Source organism: Nelumbo nucifera, chromosome 5 (assembly GCF_055504915.1).
Source record: "Nelumbo nucifera cultivar China Antique chromosome 5, China Antique-T2T, whole genome shotgun sequence".
In the NCBI taxonomy this organism is placed as follows: Eukaryota; Viridiplantae; Streptophyta; class Magnoliopsida; order Proteales; family Nelumbonaceae; genus Nelumbo; species Nelumbo nucifera.
Genome location: NC_142653.1, coordinates 33,233,239 through 33,254,381, shown reverse-complemented (window position 1 = coordinate 33,254,381; position 21,143 = coordinate 33,233,239). Strand labels below are relative to the sequence as shown.

At 36.7% G+C, this 21,143-nt stretch overlaps 2 protein-coding genes and 1 pseudogene across 3 annotated transcripts; 2 read left to right on the top strand and 1 right to left on the bottom strand.

Moving 5' to 3' along the window:
• The first annotated feature begins 3,190 nt into the window (after nt 1-3,190).
• LOC104599924 (abscisic stress-ripening protein 5-like) lies at nt 3,191-4,198 on the top strand. Its single transcript, XM_010262679.3, has 2 exons — nt 3,191-3,526; nt 3,803-4,198. The coding sequence occupies exons 1-2, from the start codon at nt 3,293-3,295 to the stop codon at nt 3,983-3,985; spliced, it is 417 nt and encodes a 138-aa protein (XP_010260981.1). The 5' UTR covers nt 3,191-3,292; the 3' UTR covers nt 3,986-4,198.
• A 3,060-nt stretch (nt 4,199-7,258) lies between these two features.
• LOC104600154 (large ribosomal subunit protein eL18y-like) lies at nt 7,259-17,597 on the bottom strand (annotated as a pseudogene). Its single transcript, XR_016076227.1, has 3 exons — nt 16,608-17,597; nt 8,859-11,696; nt 7,259-7,537 (listed from the first exon to the last, which is right to left on the bottom strand). The product of XR_016076227.1 is annotated as a large ribosomal subunit protein eL18y-like (transcript).
• An 843-nt stretch (nt 17,598-18,440) lies between these two features.
• On the top strand, nt 18,441-21,049 carry LOC104599925 (uncharacterized). Its single transcript, XM_010262680.3, has one exon. The coding sequence runs from the start codon at nt 18,754-18,756 to the stop codon at nt 19,597-19,599; it is 846 nt and encodes a 281-aa protein (XP_010260982.1). The 5' UTR covers nt 18,441-18,753; the 3' UTR covers nt 19,600-21,049.
• Nucleotides 21,050-21,143: the final 94 nt, after the last annotated feature.

Genomic DNA, 21,143 nt, shown 5'->3' with positions numbered 1-21,143 from the left:
ATTACAGCCATACATGGATAACATCTCATCCTCTGCATAGTATTATGAGGGAGAGATGTTCCCAATTCACGGGGGTGGTGTATTATGGTAGGCTCTACAGTGTAGCCTAAAAAGAATATAGGGTCATTTAATAGAACACCCCTATAGTTTCAAGAATTTACTAAAACCTATCCTATAGTTTGAGTTTTACTAAAACATCCCCTATAGTTTGCAATCAATTTATTTAATTAATCTTCCATTAAATGACAGTTGAAAATAATAGTTTTAACCCAAACATTCATTTGGATAAATTTAATCAAAAGAAAAAAATAAAAATATCATTTTTTGCTCCTAGTAAGACACGAGAACAGCTTTGTTAATTTTGTTTTTTGTTTGAAGACGTGTTAGGAGTAATTTTGAAAATAAACAATCATGATCCCATGCCCTTGAACATTTTTCACTCAACTCAGGTGATTACATTACTATTTTCAAATGGCAAAACAAACACTTCTTAATGAAATATTGATTAAATAAATATGTTGCAAATTATAGATGATGTTTTAGTAAAATAAAAACTATAGAGTAGGTTTAAGTAAATCCATGAAATTATAAGAGATGTTTTAACTAGTTAATGACCCAAAAACATATAACTTAGCATGGGGTTTTGGTGATTTGGTCATATAATGATAATACCTCTCCCAGGGTTCACCTATAATTAGGGGTGGATAAGAGTTTGGCTGAGCCCAATATTGATTTATCAAGCTCTACTTGGTAGAGAAGCATAAGGCTCAAGTTAAGGTTTGAGCTCAATTCAAGCTTCAAATATTAACTTGAATTTGATCCAACTCAAAAGCTCATATATTCAAGTTTAGTTGGGCTTGAATTAAAGAATAAGCTATTTAAGCCAAGCTTCATATAAAAAATAAAATTTATATGTTTAAAAAAATAATTCTTGTTAAAAATATTATATATAAGCTCAATTAATTAAAATTACAAGCTTGGCAAATCGAGTATCATACTATTTGAGCATGACTCAATTACCAATCCATCATCCTATATATTAAATTCAAACTCGACCTTGAAGCTTAAATTGGAACAAACTAAATCAAGATTTTCACAAGCTGAACTCAAATGGCTCACGAATAGTCTGATTCATGTCCCACCCCTACCTATAATTCACCCAGTCACCTCACGCACCAAATGGTACAAAGCTGTAGATTGGTAGATGGGTTCTAAAACTCAAAATCAATGTCTGTATTAGATTGGATTGGACCTGGTCTGCCCGTAATAAATTCATATTAGATTTGGTTGGATTAAGCCAATATCTAGTCTATTGATATAAGATAAAAATATACGAAAAAGGACGGACAAGCCTAATGCAGATTTCTGATTTTCACTGCAAAACTATAAACATTCAGAAGGTCCAAAAACCACACTCTATGTACCCGTACCCACCTGTGAACTGGCATCAATTCCGAGCTGACACCTACCCCAAATACACTTTGAACCTACAGATTCTAACCCTGGGGTTATCGATCATTCTTCCAAGAATATATGTGTCAAGAAACCAGGTTTGGATTGAAACCAATCTAAATCAAAATAAATTTGAACAAATTGAATGATTCAGACATTAAATTGGACCGATCCAAATTGATCTAAAAATTCATTAGACTGGATTGAACCTGATCCATTTATAATGGACTCACACTGAACTGGATCGGATTGGACCAAATTAACACGTACTTAGGATTCGGATGTGTTTATGCCGGATCGGGGTGTAATTGTTGATCGTCAACAAGCTTTTAATGCTTTGACGCATAAACATGTGACCCAAGATGACCTGTTGGCCCGTTATCACCACACAAGGTCTCTTCCCCCTACCACTTCGGGACACTTCGAAGTTGAGTTTGAGGCCAGAGAGAGAGAGATTAGTTTCCTACGCCCCACGGAAGAACTCTGGCTCTGCTGCTTATTATTGAATGGATCATAGGTGTATGTTCTGAAAAAAGGTCTACGAGTGGGGCCCTCTTTACATTTGGGCCACTATCCTTTTGCCGACAGCCCGAGTTCTCCACAGGTGGGCCCTTATGTAACCGACCATTTATTTCATGAGCCATATATGGACATATCATCAATATCATCCTATTCGAAATATCTTCTTTTATTTATTTCTTCTTTAATATTGATCGCCATTTTCGTTGGATATACTTGGTTTATTCTTCCTTTAGTAGAGTGGTTGAGAAGAAATCAAGATGAATCTCGGGCGTTGGATTCTTATCTGATGCATTGCTTGAATTAGTCTATCACATCTCTCCACATGGCTCAGAGAGGAATAGAGGATAAACGAATAATAAATTAAAATATTTGCTTAATTAGTGATGGGGTTTCAATGGGTTTTGTCCATCAAATCAGTGGGCCACCAAAAGAAGACCCATCAAAGGCTGAATTTTATATTAAGTTATAAATAATTGAAGAATTTAATATTCATTGATATTGGATGATATTAACTCTTGATTTTAATTTTATCTATTTTTCATTGGTTTATGTGTAATAAGATATATTTACAACGGTTCAGAGAGTGAGAGAATATAAAACAAATAATAAATTAAAATGTTTGCTTAATTAGTGAAGATGGGGGGTTTCATTGGTGTTGTCCATCAAAAAAAACTCATCAAAGGCTGAATTTCACCAATATTGGTTGCATGTTAAATCTCGATATCAACCAATTACCACGAAAGGGAAATCCATAAAAGGCTAAATTTAATAAATAGTTATAAATAATTGAAGAATTTAAGATTAATATATTCATTAATATTTTCTGTATGTTAAATCTCAGTCTCAATCAATTAGTTAAAATTTGTTTTTTCTTTCATTTGTTCATGTTTAATAAGATATACTTACTATCAAGTTCAACCAATCACATAAAGTAAATGTTGTTATAATTGAATTGCAGAAACATTCTTGAAAAACCTAATTACCGAATAAAGAAAAAACTAACATCTTGAATTCATGTAATTTCCTTTGAAGCAGTTGACGTATTCTTGTGATTCAGCCGAGAGCTTTTACCAACCACATTTTCAGGCACTCATCTGGTCCGTGTGAGTTCCAAAAGTCGTGGCCCAGTCACATTAATTATTCCACAGTATGCACTAAGCTGGGGAGGTTAGAACTCCTCAGAAGAAATCTTATAAATAGAACTACTTCAGTCCCTCTATTCATCCATCAACCACCAATACCATCTGCCTTTGATTCTTCCTGATTAAGAGCCTCCTCCTTTTCCTTTTCTTTGTCAAACACCTTTCTTGCCACCACCATGGCTGAGGAAAAGCACCACCACCACCTCTTCCACAATCACAAGGATGAGAGGCCAGAGTCTGAAGTGGTGTACTCCGAGACCACCTATGCTGCCGACGGCACCGGCAATTATTCTCAGACGACAAACTTTGCTGCTTCCTCTGCTGTTGATTATGAGAAAGAGGAGAAGCAACACAAGCATTTAGAACACTTTGGTGAGCTTGGTGTAGCTGCAGCTGGTGCTTTTGCTCTCGTAAGAGACGTTACCAACTGATAGTTACGTTTTTTTTTCCCCCAAAGGGCTTACATGACGTGGTAGCCCATCTCCAAAATCCATAAACCCCTTTAACCCAAATGCGGGACGGGATTATTTGATCCCAAGTCTCAATAGAGACCTTACCAACCAATCAGTTGATACTTTGCATAGTTACATTTATTTTATCATTAGTATATGTATAGATGAAAGTTGTGACAAGTACGATAAAACTAATCAAAAACTTGTTTTTGTTTTCTAACAATATTGCTTTAGCACGAGAAGCATAAGGCGGAGAAAGACCCAGAGCACGCACACAGGCACAAAATTGAAGAAGAGGTTGCGGCAGCGGTTGCAGTGGGGAGTGGGGGATACGCCTTCCATGAACACCATGAGAAGAAAGAAGCAAAGGAACACGCCGAAGAGGCCCATGGAAAGAAGCATCACCATCTATTCTAAATAGACTATATATATATATATATATATATATATAATTAGTGATGTTTTTAGTTTTCACTGTGTTTCCCATAATAATAAGTGCTGAAGTGCCAATGGTGAGATGAAATCTGTGTTTGCTAGGTTCGCCCTATGTTGACTCTCTAGTAGTTTGGATATATTGGGTATATGTTTTCCTTTTGGTATTTATATATGTGTATTATGGCTTTTGAACCATTCTTTTAATGCGAAATGGTTATGGATTAGGTTTCACCTAATTGGGTCATCCTCACAATTAGGCCCCAGTGAGGTGAAATTAGGATCATTTTATTGTGATAATGTTTTGTTTTTTTTTAAGATAAACAATTAAAAAATAAAAAATTTATGATCTATTTCCCTATAAATCTTTAGGTATGCTATAATATCCCCAGAACAGAAGAATACTAATTCCATACATTATAATCAGACGTGACTAGACAGTAAATCCACCCAGGTCAAAAAAAAAAAAAAAAAAAGAAGAAAAGAAAACCGGAAAAAGACCCTGATCTTGGAAGAGCATGGACCACTGAGTTTCACTTTCTGTTGACAAAGATGAAGGGAACCGAGAGGCCATCTGCAAGGTCTAGAGTTTCCTTTAATTAAGGTTGTGTTTGGTTTGAAGGAAAAAAAAAGTAGAGAAAGGTAGGGAAACTTTACAAAGCTTTTATAGGTTTTCTTTCCTTTCCTTATAGCTTTTCCTTGAAATCAAACGTAGCCCAAAGAAGCATTCAGGAGAGATAGAAAAACCTTTGGCGCATTCAAGCTGTTCACTAACACCTTGCAATCAGATTCCAGAATTAATATGTTAAATCCATGCTTCTTTGCAAGAAGAAGAGCATTCTTTACTGCTATAGCTTCAGCTTGAAGGGAAGAAGGCAGCATGGTCCAAAACAAGCTACCACACAAACACCAGTTTGATTAATTTCTCACAATCATCCGATAGCTTGCTCAATTGAACCCTAAAAACCTCCATCAGTGTTTAATTATTCTAGTCCTCACAAAATTCATCCTCAATTTTTGCAACCATGCATTAGAAACATCTATCCCATGAATAAAAACATATGAAGGACAGAGATGTTCCCATTGCATGGCTGCAAAGTCTGTAAGGATGAAGTGAAGAACTGAAGATAGATTTGTGTAAGGACTAAATCTGAATTCATTTTCACACATCTCACCATAAGATTGGAACCCACAATAATATTGGTGACCCAATATGCATGAGATGGCATATACAAATTATGTTAGAAGGTTTTCTGTTGGGAAGAGATCCATGCTAGTTATGGATAATAAATGTTACACTTCAAGCCCACTGCCCGTTTCTTGTCGTTATCAATCTCATTCAGTTTCTAATCCAAATGTAAGCAACGTTTGGAGTGCTTTTTGGCCTCCATGTGTTTCAAAGTGACTCGGATCTCCTGCCCATGCCTACCTACAATACACTATCCCCTGTGAATTAGGAACATCTCCCCCTGCATAATACTATGCAGAGGATGAGATGTTCTCCATGTGCAGCTGCGATAAATGTGGGCAGGGTTCTCGTGGGCAGGAGATCCGAACTCATTTCAAAATACCCTCTATTCTTATGGTTTAGCTAATTGACTAACTCTACCTTTATTGTTTACATATTGTCTTAAAAGTACCTTCAAGTTTTTTAACAATTGTTTAAAACCTCCCTTGTCATTAACTTTCCATCACACTCTGTCCGCATGTGATATCTTAAATTACACTTATGGTTTAACTAATTGACTAACTCTATCTTTATTGTTTATGTATTGTCTTAAAGTACTCTCAAGTTTGTTGATAATTGCCTAAAACTTCCCTTATCGTTAACTCTCCATCACACTCCATTGACATTTGACATCATATGACTGATATATTTTTTAAAATTTCTAAAATACCCTTTTATGGTTTCACTCCATTCTTCGTCTCTGATTCCAACTCCGTCTTCATCTCCATCTCCGATTCTGACTCTGTCTCCGACTCCATCTCCAATTTCCAATTCTGTCTCCGCATCTCCGTCTTCATCTCTGTCTCTGATTCCTACTCTATTTCTGACTCCATTTCCGGTTCTGTTAAATGATGATATTGCCCTTCTTTTCCATCTTCATCATCAACATCTTGCCTAATACCCTAGAAACCACCGTCGAGCAAACCAAAGGGATTGAGGAAGTCCCAAGTGGAAACATCCAGCAGCAGTGGAGGTTCAGGAGGAGCAGCCAAAGGAATCTGTGGCCGACTGTATGTAGTAAGGATCATTTGAAGGTAGATTCATCCGAAAGCCATAGAATCCACCCCCATCTAATATTGAGGATACCCATAGTAAGAGGTAGGATGGATTAGACCACTGAGTTGTTGCGGGCGACATTTGTGGCTCCTGGTAATATATAGAGGGAAATGCAGTGGGCAACCACTTCATGTAGTTCATTTGGTATGAATTTGAAGAATTCACTTCAGTCAAGGCCATACCAGTTGCAGGCGAGAAAGAAGAGGACACGGGCTTTTCTAGGCTACCCTCTACTCGGAGAATAGACCCGATCACCCCAATCCAATTCGTTTGGGTTGGTCAACCCATCCTGATCCAGACTAGGGCGATTTAGACCAACCCAAATCCAAAAAGGTTATGAACGGACCGGTTTGACCTAGATCCAGTCCGACCTGAAGCAAGCCGACCCACTTGCTTTGACTCCGGTTCGGATTGATCAGCCCAATCTGAATCTGTACATCCCAACTTGATTTTTTGGACAAGTCTGATATGTTTCCCTTGACCCGCTTCAAACTATTTGATTCAATCCCAAACCCCATTACTAGAAAATTCATCTTTAGAGGCAACCATAACTACCTCTAAAAGCTTAAAAAATGCCTCTAAAAGTTACAGGAGATAACCAGGTAAATGCCACTAAAAGCCCTATAACTAAATGTTTTAGAGGCACTTGGTTGAGCATTAAAGGTGGATTATAAATTGGACTTTTAGAAGCACATACGACTATCTCTATTGCACTGACGCTAAAAGTCCTGTATAGAGGCAGTTAAAAGTGCCTCTAAAAGTTCAATTTAGAAGTTCATTTGAACGCCTCTAAATGATTTTGTGGCAATTTTATGTGCCTCCAAAAAAATCTAAAAAAAGGAAAATTTTGTATGCTTTAATATTTAGACACTTTTGACTGCCTCTAAAAAGATTCCAAATTAAAAAAAATGCAATATATTGTGAATATTGCTACATAAAAATTCTAATTGATACACCTGTATGAAAATATATTCAATCAAAGCATAAAACACCTATGACAATATATATAAAATCCAAAAAGATACACATTATCCATAAAATTCCAATTGACTTCCATCATCATTTTAACAAAAAAAAAAAACCACAACATTCAACCCTCATTATATTCATTCTTCATTTTGAGTAGATGTCTTCTTTTTTAACAACCTACAAATCAAATATAGAATAGTCCAAAAGAAATTCCTTTTAACATCTCAAAAAAAAAAAAAAAAAACTCTTTGTAGTCTTCATCCAATCCTTTCTTCCTCTACAACCTGCAAAGAAAAGCAACAAAAAGAAAAACACTTGAAATTTCATGCCTATCAAGATGTCTTCTCTTTTGTTTGATTGCATTACAAATGAAGTAAATTAAGATATAAAGCAGAATAAAGTAAAACCCAAAACAAAATCAAAGGAGAATTTGCATTTTTTTCATTTGCACTCCCATGCATTTGTAATAGTGCAAATAAAATTGCACTACAACCAAACACAGGCTTATGGACATCTCTAACTAGTCTATCGATTTGGGTTCTTATTGTGCACTGCTGATTTGCTCCGTCAACAAAATCATTTGCAGATAGATATAGTAATATTGAGGAAATTATTATATAAGAATCCATTAAACTGTAGCTTGTACTAAAATAGGTCCTCTTTTTGTATGTCTAGATACTGAATGCAACCTCCTAATTTGGATTTCATATGGAATGTGGCTACATTTGTCATTCATTCATTATTTTAAGGAATTATCTCCATTTGCAATTAAAATCCCCTTTTGAATATTGAGTTTTTAACTGAAAAAAGGAGATAAGTCCTTAAAATAAGGAATGCCAAATGCAACAGTAATTCATTTCCTCAATCACCTCCTTTTGTGCAGTCTGTGCAGTAAGGATATGTTTGTTGTAATGCCTTGGCCTGAGGTAACTTGTGATCCTATTCCTATGATCACTGCTTATTAAAAAGAAGAATGGAGCCTCGGTGGATCTATTTCTCTAATAGTTCTGCAAACATGGAGCTTGGGATTCTCTACTCATATGTCCTTGAATGATTACCTGCTACTTTGGTCCAGTTCTCACACAAGGAGCTTTAATTTCTTATAACGGTACTCAATTTGGAACTTGGAGCAGGAATTTTTGGGGCTATGTAGAGGGATAATCAGAAGAGAAAAATTAATTAATTTGAACTTGAGATAAGCAATGAACAGGAAAAAAAGTTTCAAGTAGATTGACAGCACTACATATATACCAGACCCTGGTTGGACCTAGGTCAGGGGAATTTTCCTATTGATTCAATGCAAGGGCATACTAGAACCCAGACAAGACTTGGCCCATTGACAGCACTATTATGGCTCACTATTGCTAAATTAGCACCAACTTTGGAAACAAATAACTGTTGAACCTTCTCAGAAATACTCTAATAGTCAAATTTTCTTGAATCTTACTTTAAGGAATGACAGGAGTTTGGTATGTGTGGCTATAGTGAAATATTCTCTGGGTTTGATGTTACTCTGATAGAATCTAAGGCAAAGGTAATTGTAGAAGTTAGTCTTACTGAAATCTCATAAAGAATGAATTTAGTTATTGCTGTAACTGTGCTCACTTCATCATGGAAAATTGTGGCCAATCAGGCCTCTTGCCATCCATATCTGCCAGAGATGAAGGAATCATGCAGCTAATCCAGACCATCCATCAGGGACCCTACTTGCAAACTACTCCCCAGAGATAAAGATTTGCTACACCTTTGTGCATATCTTGAACTTGAAGATCATAGAGATCAGGTCAGGCAAATAATCTGACAATGCAAACTGTTAGAACTGCTTCCATGCTGAATTGGTTATTCTAAACACTTCATTTGATATTTTATCAATAGAGGACCAAGTACTGACATGTAGACAGAGATATGGGTATGATACCCAGAGATATTGTTTTAGCTAAAACAATATTTTGCTTTATGTAACTTAGGGTGTATTTGATGCTGTGGTGTCAAAAAGTGTGGTGTGTTCCAGGCTCCTGGACCCCACCAAGGTAATGTTTGACACACCCCATTTGATGTTCTGTGTACTGTGGTGGTATGGTGTGGGGTGTTCTCAAACAAAGAAATAAGTGTATTCCAGAATTGCAATATAAGATATTAAAGCATCTACTATAACTTGAGCCATGTCTGGTTTGAAAAGAAAAGGTAGGGAAAGGAAGGGAAAGGTAGATAGAAGTGTACCAGGTTTCCCTACCTTTTCTTCCAAATCAAACTTAGACTTAATTAAATAATGCATAATCAAAAATATTTCAAAAGAGAAATAAGAACTAAAAATTTAGCAATAATGATAACAATTAATTTGAAAAACAAATAAGCAGGTTTAAAGAGCAAAGAACCATATTAAAAATAAACTATTTGGATGACATCTATGTACATGTAAATTGAAAACCTTAAATTGACATAATAAACAAATTAAAACTTGTTGAGAACTATATCCAATCATCCAATAATTTTTTATTAGGTGGCTGACTCGAGAAATTAAAGTTATTATTAGATGGTCACAGAGGGGGCTGCCAATAACATGGGTAAGTATAAATTGTATAAGCTTTTTTCAGTTCAGCATGGTTATTGCATGCTTCTCTCTTTTGTACGTGCAAATGCAGAGAAACCTAAGAGAATCATAGATGGGTCCTATTTATATCAGATGGTTAAAGGTAGTGGTCTGATTACACTAACATTTAGATATTACATAATTTTACTTGGTATATTCTAGATTCTTCAAACAAATAAACACCAATAAAGCACATCGGAATTGGTTTGACTTCCTTTAGACATTGTAGGGGATAGGTAGGATAAAGAGAAAATATGTGCTTCTTGCCTACCCTCTCCAAATCCAAAGTTCCAAACCATTAAATTAGCACTCACCAATCACAAATAACAATCCACCTTGGCTTTTGTTTTAAACTAGTTTCACCATGGCCCCTTGGTTGCACTTTATGATTTGAAGGCCAATTGGTCCTTTATGTATCATATATATCCTACATCAAATTGCACTTTATGACTTCAAGCTGAGAAGCTGATCTACAAACTATTCAAGATAAACCCAATAACCACCAAACTTACACTAGCATGTGCATTTATGTATAAATCAAAATATCAATACATAACCTAGATTCAAACTTACTAGATGTTATTTCTATACATTTTTTTTCTGGCTTGTTTTAACTTCTCACAAGGTCCAATGTTTCTGTATGTTATCTTTTTATATTGGTCTATTGGGAATCTCCTTAGGTAGACCATCACTCGTTGTCTTCATAAAATTTATCTTGTTATCGATGGGAGTCAGATCTTTTTATGTATTTATCATAGGATTATTGTCTCATCTTCTAAACAATTAAGAATATCCTCCTACCAATCAAAGATATTAAGAATATCCTACTATAGTTTTAATCCTAACTGAAATACATCCATAAGGATAAACTGCCCAACCTGATTAAACGAAGGATTCCCAAATTCCAAGGGTATAGGCTTTAAGTCTTCTAGACTTCCCTGCTGATTCAATGGCAATCAATAATTAGTTCCAGAGGAAAATAATATTTATCATGCAGTCTAAATAGGTTTTGTAACATCAACCATTTAAGTACATTCATAAAAATAAAAAAAAAATAAAAAACATCAACTATTTAAGTAATATGATCATATGCATGATCCATTCATGATCTCAGAAAATACATCAATAAACATGCTCAACATTACAGCCAATGTATCAAAATATTTCCTGTTCAGAATAAATAGAGAACAATAAAAAATAAATAAAAGAGCAACAAAAAGGATGAGCTTACAATTAACAAGGGAATTTGACTAGTTTCTATCCAACAAAGAGAAGGTTAATTTGGGTAAGTGGCTAGACGCTGATATCATTAACATGATTCAATTAGAACTCCCATAATGAGAGTAATGCTTCTTCCATTAAAAATAAAAGAGCAACAAAAAGGATGAGCTTACAATTAAGAAGGGAATTTGACTAGTTTCTATCCAACAAAGAGAAGGTTAATTTGAGTAAGTGGCTAGACACTGATATCATTAACATGATTCAATTAGAACTTCCATAATGAGAGTAATGCTTCTTCCATTGAGAAAGTTGGAGTACCAATGTGCATAAAGCTTAGGATGTCTCTTCAAATCTTGGTCTTTGAGATCCATATAATAGAGGCCATATAGCTGTCAATCTGTTCAAATAAGTCCAAGAAAGACCACATAAAGTATCCCCTCATATCTGATCCATTTCTACCAAAAAGTTGAGATAGAAAGAAAGAATAAACCCTTGTTAAAGTTGAAATCATATTGAGCTAATAATAAGCTAGACTACATACCTCAGAGCCTGTAGCAAACTGCCAAGGAAACCATCCTAGTATTTCACCCTTGATGTATTATTCAATGATGCATTATGAAACATCCTTTGACCTAGGAATACAAAATGACCACATGTCATGTCATCAATCACACGAGGGCCAGTATGGTTTGTAATTTTCAGAAGTTTAGGGCTTGCAGTTGTTTCGATTTTTAGTTAATGAAAGTTCCATACGAGCCTTCTTTGATAATTGAATGAAAAGGGAAGATATCATCTACAATTTTCATGGACATAAATAGGAGGGTTGTCATAAACTTGCTTGAATTACTCTAGCACAATTTGTAGACTAGACTGTTCAATGGGGAACTAAGCTCACCAATATTAGATAACAAGGTAAAGTTCATTTGGATAGAATGTCTATATACAAAGCTATATATAGGTATTAGTAATTACCTCTGATGGGGGTACTCCATCAAAGTTAGCTACAGAATATGCAAGATTTAAGTAAGTTCCATGGTTTCAATTAGAACCCACTAAAGAAAGACCACAGTTTTAAAAGTGAGGTGACTACTACACCCAAGAATATCTAACAAAAGGATGATGGTCAAAGGGTAAACCTGTCTTAATCAAGTATCAGTTAAAAGTCTACGGTTGTTATCATAGGTACTTGGATTTTACATTACTTGTGTGCTTGTATAAAATGAATAGGTTAATTTCTTGTCTTTAATAACTGCTCTGGTTCAACAAACATGTCCAAGGGATATTGTGGTATGGCAAACATGCAAAGCTTTTCTTGTTATTCTTAGCCTTCAAGCCTAAAGAAAATCCATGTACCTTTATCACTAGTCCAGACTTCATTTGATGAACTTGAGTTGGGTGGGCCACTGGGCCTTGTTCTAGGCAAACATAAGATAGCATACCAATTGAATTAAGAGGCCTTGTTCAACTTCAAGAACACCTAGCTCCTCATGTTGCATACGAGTTGGTCCTTGATTCTAAAAGAAAAGGCCCACCTTGGTAGTATCCAACACTGAATTGTAAGAAGCTAAGCCAAAGTGATTATCCAACACTGTGAAGGGATGAGATTTCCATCGTATGGATGCCCAAAGATTGCGGAATAAGGGGGCGAATTTCAAAAATTTTTCTCTCCCTTCAGCTGGGAATCGCATTCCCTATTTAGAAAATCATATTTACAAGGATCATCCTTGAACCATAAACTGAACCAGATCTGAACCAAAAGGAGTAGGAGAGGATTATACCTGATACGAAGAAACAGTATCCCCCAAAGAAGGTGTTCACGCCCAAGGAATGATCCAAAGACTGCTCCCACTGAAGATGGTACAGTGCAAGATGGAGCAGAATCAGCAGTGTTCTTCTCCAAGAACTCTGTCCTTCGCAAGAAACAACAGGATGGCACGTGAGCACAGCTTCCTATCAATTCTTCCTCCAAGAACTGATGCCAAGATCGAATCTTGACTTCTCCCACAATTGGAGATCGAACTAACAAACAGGGCGGCAAGAACAGGGAGGCGTTAAGAAAGAATTCTGCAAGGTTGCTTAATTCTTTCTTCTGTGTTTCTCAGCACTAAAGAGGATGTGTGTGTTTAAGGCTGCCACCCCCTCCTTTTTGTTAACCCAAAGGATCAGCTCCTAATCCAATTAAGAGTTGTTTATCCAAATCATATTTGAATCAACCCTCTCTTTAGGTGATAAGAATAAACCCTTATCTTATCTGTAGATTAGATTAGCTTTCTCCTAATCTCATTAGGAGGTTTCTAGATCTGAATCACATTCAAATCTGGACTCTCTGAGTGGATAGAGTCAAGACCCTGTCCTATCTGCTAATCCATCTCAGAATTCGCCCCATAATTAACTAATTAAATAGCCTAGTTTGAAATGGGCTTTAGGCCCATTAAGCTTATATGCTCACTTAACCTTCCTAACTGCTACCCAGTTGGGTTTCCTTGTATGGCATGGGACCCAAGCATTGATCTACACATCAGCCACATGGGTTCGGCCCAGCCTTTGTTATAAGGTCTGGCCGAATACACTATTATGGACAGTGCACCCCCTGAAACCCATCAAATGGGCTCTATGGGCCCAACACTTACCCTAAGTGGTCCTTGGGCCAAGCCACCTTGTAACACACAGGGACTGTGGGCAGATGCAAGATTAGCCCATCAGGTATTATCCTCAATGGTCTTACACTTAACCTCTCAGCCTATAATGATCATACACTGCCCGACAAGAGATGACCTCTCCCTCAGCTGCAAGGAACAGTGTTGCACTCTCTACTTATATGGATCCCAGGAATTAAAACCTTCTTGTAAACATTTTAAAAACCATAATATATATACTTTTATATCTCATATAAAATATACTTTGCAAAACAAATCTCAACGGTTGAAATCAACTGCCGGTAGTCTTGGTTTCCATCAATGAGAGTGCATCCCCAATATTACCTTTGTCCGACAAAGGGGCTGATCATGTCATTATGATCACCCACTCAGATGAATTCTCAGACTATCCCAACATACCCAGGTTTTGACCCCCGCTAAGGATCTCACTGATTGGTACATCAAAAACAGCCCAATCCGACACCTAGTACAGTATCATAATCGAGTCTAGGGGTCGGGTGTAATTTTTCTATTTTGCCCATCAATCTCCAAGGTCCAGGGCAATACTGGAAATCTGGTCCAGTTCAAAGATTCAATCAATCCTACACTGTATGTGCCTAGGGTCTCACCCTGGCAGTTGAGACAGGCCACCCCAACCGACTTGGTGGCACCACACTGTCAACCTTATCAGGATAGGTCTCCCCAGACCGACCCACTGACTGTGAACATTCTAAACTAACACAAGTCTCATTAAGTGTCCAGTTTAAGGGTATTACACAGAAACATACCAAGGGAACATGAATCAAATATGCACTTTTATTCATTTACAATAAACTCATAAAGTACATCATACTGATTGAAGCTAAGGGAATACAAAATTGTCTAACACACTGAACATGCAGACCGGCCAAAACCTTTGCTACTGCTTGAAACTAGAGGAAGAGATGCTGAATTGTAAGATGCTGAAAGTAGTTATTATGGTGATTCAACTCCTAATAGAGGTGAAGACTTTGGTAGAATTGGGATTTTGTAAACTTGTGGTGATACTTTGAGTTCCAATTGTTGAGGCTAAGAATTCTAAGGAAAAACTGTTTATATTGATGGCCAAGATGAAAATGAGTTAGAAAATTTCACAAGGAACGTCTATGATAGGAAATTTGTCCAATAATTTAATAAGCTAATGCTCATAGTTAATAGCTTGTCAACTTAATGGTGTTTCCTTAATTTTTTCACCAAAAAGAGCCCATAATGTACCCACTTCTCTTTCTTTCCAATGTAAATAGTAACATTTACTCTCCCCATTAAATCTCTACTTTCCTCATAAACCTCTTCAATCCCTTTTCCTTGAAAGAGAAGTGGGTAAATCTCTCTATTGAACTAGTAGTGCATTAAAATCAAAGGAAGTCGGTAAAATTTTTAATCAAAAATTAAAAATTCAACATCACTTATCAAATTGGAGAAATGGTAAATAAGATAGGAAAAAATTACTAAATATGTAATAGCCCAAACCAAACTAAACCCCTTAATACCTTTAAAACCTTTACCCTATCGACCCCCTCCCTCCCAAATCCTCTTTGCATGGTACATATTTGAATTTGCACTCTTCCTAAACTAAACCTTAAGGATACACAATTAATTAGAAACTAATAACCATCCCATTGAAGATCCAAGCCATCAAGTGATGGACCAAAACAAAACTTGCACATGTTAGATGCTCTCGAAAATCCAACCAATGTAAGTGAACATATGCTTAAGATAGGATGCTTCGTTTGAATCTATAGTTATGGTTCCTAATATTCCATTATTCATTTTCCATGGTTTTATTATAATGATCTAGACCATTGACTTCTATCAAAAAAAAATTATTTATAAGCATCACCATAAGGAGGTGTCTCCTTTAATGCTAAACTTGTTAGATTGCATCACCTAAGTCCTAATAGTTGTCTTCTAATCCCAAACCATAAACACAAAGCAAAACCAAACCGGTAATGGATCCCAGTTACAATGCAGTAGTTGTAGAAAAAATACATTACTTGCTACATTGATTTTTTCCCTGCCCGCAGGACTGTCTATGTCACTTTTTTCTTGTGAGACCCCTTTTAGCTTAATAGCAATAGACAAGAAAATTATGATTTATATCAATGCTTAGAAAATACCTGTGGTAGTTGAGATCTCAGATGTTGGATCTACTGAACAAGAAAACCTTTTAGGTTGATTATTAGTTGTCCTAGATATAGAGAGGGTAGGGCAAAGAAAGGTGGAAGTTTACTAAATTTTTGAATTTGAGCATTTTTAACAGAGAGATATGAGTAACCAGATATGGTTAAGAAAATAAATAATTAATACCACTTACAAGTTATAACATTTTACGATCCAAAGTAACAAAATTGAAAAATAAATCAATAAAAAAAAGAGTAAACAAACATGTCTAGATAATAGCTAAATAGAATAAATTAATCAATTGTTCTGTCTTGTATCTTAGCAATATTTTGTTTCAGCCGAAAAAGCAATAAAGTCTTCTTGTTTTCATTGAGAATCTTGACATAATTCATTAAATCCCTGAGTAGTCAATAAAAATTTAGAGAACATACCTGATGCCTGAGATTAAATTGAAAGCTTTCTAGGTATGACTAACAACTCAATTAATTTCTTCTTCCCTATACAATCCTCTGCAAGCATTTTGTCCCCCTAGCACGTTAGATTACTTATTTCAGCATCATAAGTAACTTAAATTGAACTCTCTTATATCTATGTAACATTCCTTGAAAGAACAATGCATAACCAAACATATGCATGTAATGATTACTACCATTCAATTTAGAATAATAAAGGCTCAAATCATCTGATAGAATGGAAAAATAAAGCATAGATGTCTAGATGGTTAGATGTCCAACAAAAATTGCTTACCAAAATATAAAAGATCGATGCCAACAAAAATTTTTGAGCCAGAATAGTACACGACAAAAACCTCCATAGCACTGACAAATGACACAAACCCTAAATCCCCTACTGTTTCTTCTCCCTACAGCCCTCTCAAATTTCTTCCCCTTGGACCGTACATATGGTTTGTTGAAATGTTTCACTAATTCACGAACATTCTTAGGACCTCTGAGAAGAACCATGTTCTGCCCAAGTGCATCCCTGTGATCCAGTTGCTCAAATGTCAAGCATTCACCTGCTGCCTTCGAAATTCTTGCTCTCGTTATCTTTGTAAACCTTAAAGTCATCACCTCATAAACCCGAGTATCATCGGTAACTGTTCCAACAAGAACCATGATTTTATCCTCCTTTCCCTTTAGCTAATTAATCGAGAAAGGCACAACGGAGCTGTCTTGACCCTGCTCATAATTAACAGCCTCTTTAAAATCACCACATTGAATTTGCTTACTGTCCTCCATATCAGAAATCTATATAGCTTGACGAGCATGGCAAATATCATTGGATTTTGGGACAGTTCACTTGGTCTTCTTGCTTTTTCCTCTACAACTAGGTCGATATCCATTGTTGCTTCTGCTTCTCTTGGTCCACCTCCTACTAGGTATTGATTAGGGTTCGGTAAAAAATGAAACATAAAAAACAAAAAAGAGAGAGGGAAAACGAAATGAGATAGAGAGAGGGGGTTTCAGTATTTTGATTTTCTTCTCTAAGAACTTTCTTCGAAGAGTTTTGGGAATGGTCGCGCAAATGAATTTTGGGCGCCAAACCTAAGCGCCTACTCTTATTTCTGCCAATATACGGAGGAGTAAAAACTTCAATTCAGCGGCATCAGAAAATGCCTTTATGATAACCGAACAAAGTCAGTCGTCTTTAATATGTTATAGAGACATTTTCTAATGACCGCCTCTACACAAGAGCCTCTGTAGTATCTATGTATTTGGGTTGGTCCGATTCAAATTGCCATTGACTGAACCAATCTGATATGATTTGATCAAATTAATCTAAATCCAAACAGTTCAATCACTCTTGATGTGATTAGTTCAAAGATAAATTCAATTAGATAATTTAAGTTGGTTTAACCAATTTAAATCTAAATGGTTCGGTCAAACTTAAAATCAAATATGGGCAAATGGTTTCACCACTTATATAAAAATAATATGCATGTAATGTGATTTGAACCTTTTTTAATAACAAGTACTATTACCACCTAGCTATGACCAACTTAAGTTAAGGGTTTTCTTAAAGATGTACGTAGGCATGAAGGTATTGAGTTATGCAGCTCTTTTATGTGGATCATTATTATCAATAGTTCTTTTAGTCATTACATTTTGAAAAAACATAAAAAAAATAATAAAAACAATCACTTATATATATATATATATATATAAAGTTAAGGATTTTTTTGAGGATGTACATAAGTATGAAGGTTTTGAATTATGCAGCCTTTTTATATGGATCATTATTATCAATAGCTATTTTAGTCATTGCATTTCAAAAAAACATAGAAAATTTTAATAAAAACAATAATTTATTAATTGGGTCATTTTACTTTTATGAGATCCAATGCGTGAATAAAAAAATAATGTTTTATAAAGCACTCTTTTACTTGTAGAAACTATCACAGACATCAATTGATTCAGCAATTGGATCATTGGAGTTATTGTGTCATTAGTCTAGAGCTTATCTCTCTCTATATATATCAAAATTCATATAAAATAAAAAGTTAAGGATTTTTTTAATTTATTGTCTATATTGTTAATTTACTTTTTTTTCAATTTTTCTAAAAAGTTTATATCGACTCAGCCCACTAAATCTAGGCTTCGGGCCATACCAGCTTCCATATTGTGAGATTCGTGCCTGGCACCGGCATGCCCGCTACAGGTCGAGAGGCTCGCAAAAGTGGGCCGTGCAGCCCAATTACATGCTGGTTTTCATCAAAATTCACGGAGGGTTTTGATTGGCAAAAGCCTTTTATTTTCTTTCCGATATTCGTACCTCTTCGCCTCACTTCGTTTGTTAAGAACCCAAACAAGCGGGGGGAAAAAAAGCAAACGCTTGAAATCGAACTCAGTTTCTTTCTCTCCCCCCCGCTCGCTCACTCGCTCACACGCTCAGAATGGGGAAAGGTCCACGATCACGAATAATCGCCTATGTATTTCCGGACAGATTGACGGTGACTTCTGTTTTCCTCACACTCTTGTTTCTTTTATTCTCAATTGCCGTCGCTGAAATCACAGATCAAGAACTTGACGACGCCATTGGAGCTCTTACGTCCAATGGTTACAATCTCTTCGCCAACGCCATCGCCACTTCAGATCTCCGGTACAAGCTTATTGCCGGCGATTCTTTCACTTTATTCGCTCCCACCAACTCCCGTGTTTTCTCACTCGACATGGTGACAGAAGCGACAGATTACGTCAACGTACTCCAGTACCACGTCGTTCCCCGCCGTCTCATGATCTCCGATCTACAGGATCTCTCCAGCGGGCCCTATCTTGATACGCTGCTCCCTGACCACGCTCTCTTGATCGAGAATCGCCAGACGACATCAACCTCGATCTTTTCCTCTGTCATTACTGTTGACGGCGTTAGCATCTCCGCTCCTGGTCTTTATAACGGATCTGGCATAGCCGTGCATGGATTGGATGGTATTCTTACAGTCTTGTTTCCGGCAAGAAGATACTTCTCTAAGAATCTAGGATCTATTTCTCCAGCAATTTCACCCGACGGATTTGTTCCACCTGTTTCATCCACGACAGTGTCATGGTTGTATGCTCCGGTTAGTCCGCCCACGAGGGAAAACATTCCAGATTGGAAAACCACAGCCAACTCAACCTCCAAGGATCACGGAAAGGGAAAGCACCACCACAATCACCGTCGCCGGAAACGATACGGAAGAAAATCTCCCGGTCATCATCAACATGACGACGAGAAAAGATCGTCTTCTTCTTTCTTCTCCTGAGAAAAAACTCACGGTCACTGGCATCATCACAATCACCGACGACGTGGCATTTCATCGTTTCTTTTCATCTGAATTTCCTCTTTAATTCATATAGGCAGATGATCGTGTTCCCATTCTTTGTTGTTGTTGTTCATACGCGAAAACGGCAACCATTTTCCTGTGAAAAACTCTTTGTAACTCCGATTCTGTGAGCCGATTACTGTTACCACACATAGGTCATGCATTCTTTTTTTGGGAGATGGCGATAGTGTAACATGTATTCATTTCATGGTTTAACCGTCTGATTCATCATATACAGCACTTTTAGACCGTCAGATAAAAATTGAACAAACTATATGCTTCGCCAAATTCTTTTTGTATTGAATATTTGGGTATATGGGTCAGTGATATAGATACCCTTGAACTTTAATTTGCGATAAAGACCTCTGAACTTTGCGTTAGACTTGGCGTTCCGTCAGTTGACTTTGAAATCATCTGATTTTTTATAGTTTGCATTGTTCATAGCCAAATTCTCATTTGACTATTTAAAATTGGATAAATTACAAAGACCCCCTTGTAATATCGGGTCAGTGACAAAATCCCCTTATACTTTTAACAACAGTTAAAATATTCGATGGAGAATATTAACGGAATAAAGGGGACTCCTTTTATGATGAAGATGGGAAAGAGATGAATTAGAAGACTTAACAAGAGACAACATCAAGGCGTATGTAAAGTGAAATTAAAAAAAGAAGGAAAATAATTACTGACCGACCAGACCAGATTTATATATTTTACCTGATTCTATGAAAGTTATTAATTTTGTTTATATAATATAAAGTGATGTCTAGTGACAACAAGACTTTACGGCAATCGAGTGGGCCATGGCGGAGTTACAACTCTAAAAACTTTGAAGAAATTGGACTAACTTCAAAATTGTCGTTACCAACTTACCATCAGATGTGTTGGTTCCAAGAACTCCTCCAAGTCCAATGGATCCGACATTCAATAATAACCAGTCCATGACTCCCAGAGAAAGAGAGAGCTTTCTTCGGTAAAGGTCCAAGCTCGGTTTCTCAGGCGCTGACAGAGTGGAGCAAAAGTCGAAAGCGAACCAACCGAGACCAACTATGGCGTGCAATTCAGTCAACATTTCCGGTTCTCCAATCGGCAGCACGACAAAAGACATTCCCAGAGAACATAACAGTCTTTGACGGTCCCATTCTGGCAAAGACCTCTGCGACCCATCTGGTCTCCGAAGATCAAAGTCCGACCCTCAGCTCCGCTACTCGCTAAACTGCATCTGTGCTGCTTCGCTCGAACCCAAACTAAAGAAAAGTCGTTCCACTAGCATCTTCCCTTTCTAGCTCTCTGGTTCGGTCCGATCGCCTCTTTTTGATCCCGATATGGACAAGCAAATGAGGGTGGTCAATTACTCGGACAACACCCACGAAGGAGAGGAGGAACCTGAGAAGAAGAAGAAGAAGAAGAGAGCGAATTGGGTGGAGCGCCTTTTAGAGCTTCGAAGTCATGGGAGGAATTGACAACGGAAATAACAAGGTGAA